General features: G+C 35.4%; 1 protein-coding gene across 1 annotated transcript in view; it reads right to left on the reverse strand.

The window, feature by feature from the left end:
• Positions 1 to 3,249, reverse strand: part of BRD7 (bromodomain containing 7) — a 40,371-nt gene that overhangs the window by 20,513 nt on the left and 16,609 nt on the right. The window contains exon 5 of the mRNA XM_008578250.1: positions 2,619 to 2,763. Coding sequence (XP_008576472.1) covers positions 2,619 to 2,763 — 145 coding nt within the window. The remainder of the gene's footprint in view (positions 1 to 2,618; positions 2,764 to 3,249) is intronic.

Below are 3,249 nucleotides of genomic sequence, written 5' to 3' on the forward strand. Positions count from 1 at the left end.
TTTTGTTTTGGATTTGGAGGAGTTTGGGGGGGCGGGTTCTTTTTTGTTGGGTTCTTATCATTTTAACTTAGTAAAACCTTGGCGTAATCACTCTCAAATTTATAGATGTAATAATTACTTTTTTTTTTTCCCCCTTTTTTTGTTTTTTTTACTGACCGGAAACGGGATCGCAACCCTAGGTGGATCGCAACCCTAGGTGTCACGCCCGTACCGGGGACCGGTAACGGGATCGCAACCCTCAGTGTTGCGCCCGCACCTCGCTCAGCCAGTGAGCGGCCGGTCTGTATGTGGGATCCGAACCCTTGGCGGGAGCGCCGCCACGCTCCCAAGCGGCGCACTGTAGCAGTGCGCCACCGGGCCGGCCCTGAGTTCTAAATTTAAAAGTATATGAGAAGACTGATTCAAGGGTCACAATAAATTTGGTATTAAATTTAAGTGCACGTAGTATATGTGGATCCTCATTTCCAGTCAAGTCTCTCATCAGTTAGGATTCTGCTAGGTATTGGATTTCTTAAGAATCGGATGAAAGTTATGGACCCACACCTCACACATACACACAGAATTGAACACAAAAATCCATGTTATTTTAGCGGGTTCCTGGTCATCCTAAAGGCTCATCCATGCCTACCCAAAGGACCAGATTAAGGACCTTTGCTACAGGTATTACGAAAAGGTTACATTCCATTGAGAATTATTAAATATATATTTGGGGGGAGGAGAGGCAAATGAGGGGAGACACTAGATGACTATGTATAATCATACTGAAATGCCCATATGGCCTATAACTGGCAAGAGAATAATGGGCCTGAAATAATGAAATGGCAAGAGAGTACTAGATCATTCTAGTGATCACAGGTCTGATCTGTTAAGGCAATTTGTAGACTCCTTAAATCATAACTGTAGTGTGCTAGGCTTTATTGGACTTTATGTAATGGCACTTAATCATTCAAAAAGTTAAATCTTTCTGCACACTTTTCACATATATATATAACTTCAACAGCCAAATGAGCTGAATAAGCTAATAAATATTACTTCAGGCTGTTGAACTTTCACTACAAAAAAAGTATAGTAATGAAGAAAACTCCAAAGAGTTAAAATATCAGCTCATTTCAATTATTATAAACCTTAACCTGTTTAAAAACACTCAGGGGACACATTTCTACTCTTTCCTTTTACCATAAGAGAAAGATCAGAGGAAAACCATTCACAGAAAGAAAAAAACACAAAAAACTGTGAAATTCTTTTCCATTGAGCAACAATAAGGTCAGAAATAAGCTGAGACAAACAGTTTTAGCTTAATTTTCACCAGATGAAAAGTTGGAAAAAGTTTCCATTTCTCTGAATAAGAGAGAAAGTAATTCAGGTTTTTCAGAATAAATGGAGTATTATCTATACATTCAAATTGATGATAAAGAGAACTAAATGCTGGTGTTCTTCATAAATCTCAGCTGATCAATATACAAATGGAGAGAAAAAAAAAAGAGAGAGACCAAGTAAAGATAATATTTACTGTGTTATTTTCCTTTTGTAACTGATTAGAGTCTAGCCCTTAGGTCAGGTGAGTACTACCATGTTTCTGTGGAAACAATAAAGGTAAAATAGTTATTATCTAAACCAATTAAGTTTGTGGTGCTTTAGTACAAAGCAAATTTTAAACATACATGGTTTCTTTTCTTTGGAAGATTAAAATGAGAAGTGTACCCCTGAAATCAACACATAGCAAGAGTATTTAAAGATGGAAAAAACCTCAACTATAACATTGGATATATATACTATCTTGGGAGCTTTTAGGTTCTTTACATGTAAGTTTTTTATTCTCTTCTTAAAGTTGAAGAACATATGTTCAACAAACAGCCAAAGTGACTGAGGGATCAACTGACTTTCATCAAACTAGAAAATGTAATTAAACTTCTCTTTAGTATTTCTCAACAAGCTAATTTATTCCCTATTTTAGAAGAAATGCACACCATGTATGTCTAGAAATACAAAGTAATCAAACTTTCGTTAAAATACCAATTTTACCTGTATTGATCTGAAGTTAAAAATCTAACATCTTTTCATTTTAAAGGCTGGGAAATATATATCATAGAAAACGTATCAAACTCAAAATTTGACTAAAAACAAAAATAATAATAAAGACAGCACAGGGTTCACTGGTTTGCTCGGTTTGTTAGAGCATGGTGTCCAGGGTTCAATCCCTGTACCAGCCAGCCACAAAAAAAAAAAAAAAAAGAAAAGTAAGACAGAAAAAGCAGCTGACTTATTTCATCTGGTTTTCTATCACTGAGCTCATAAAACGTTTTCTAAAGCAAAAAAATACAAAGATTTTGAATATTTGAAAAATCTTAATTCTTTACAACACAAAAGGTTACTAGGAAAGATTCTGAATACCAGACATGCAAGTTTCTACCAAGATTTTGTGTATTGAGTTTCCAACAGTTTGACTCTCAATTTAATAAAGATATGTTACATCGTTCAGTTTACTTCTCCAATCAAAATATGAATAATTATAATTAGGGGTTGGCCATTTAGCTCAGCTGGTTAGAGTACAGTGTTATAACACCAAGGTTCAGATCCTCAGACTGGCCGGCCACCAAAAAAAAAAAAAATATAATTACCTTCAATTCTTCTATGGACTGGTAGTCATTGTTCTTGATCTTTTCTTTCATGGTGCTAAAATCCATTGGGTGTTTAATGATCATGGAGTAGCCGGGAGCAATAAAGTCAGTCACAGGAAATGAAAAGAAAGCACTTGGGTCTTTCCTGTGAAGACATGCAAAAGACAATGTTAATTTTACTTCCACTACAAACAAATCTACTGGTCTAAGAGCAGAGAAGTGAGATGAAACCCTTCAGGTGCAAAAAAACCCTTGTAGTATGCAAATGTTTTCCACTGAAAACTGAAGGAATGATTTAAAAGACTAATACCTATTTAATAACAACCTATTTTAACAAGTGTTAAAACATTTTATGCACCAGTTGTACCCTTAAGACAGAGAATCTTTCTTTTTAAACATGTAGCACCTCTCACATAGGGAAAAATAAAGCAAAATAAATAATTTAGACTAACTGACCAATGTCTTGGCCTTTGGGAGATCAGAACTGCATATTTTTTATCAACCACAGAGGAAAATGCAGAAATAATAACTATGAATGCACATCTACAATCCCACAATCCTCCATATTAGTTTCTTTTTTTTCCTTTTTGTCTTTTTTCATGACCGGCAACGGATCGCAACCCTCAGTGTC

This window comes from Galeopterus variegatus, unplaced genomic scaffold, assembly GCF_000696425.1.
Source record: "Galeopterus variegatus unplaced genomic scaffold, G_variegatus-3.0.2 Scaffold1650, whole genome shotgun sequence".
Lineage (NCBI taxonomy): Eukaryota > Metazoa > Chordata > Mammalia > Dermoptera > Cynocephalidae > Galeopterus > Galeopterus variegatus.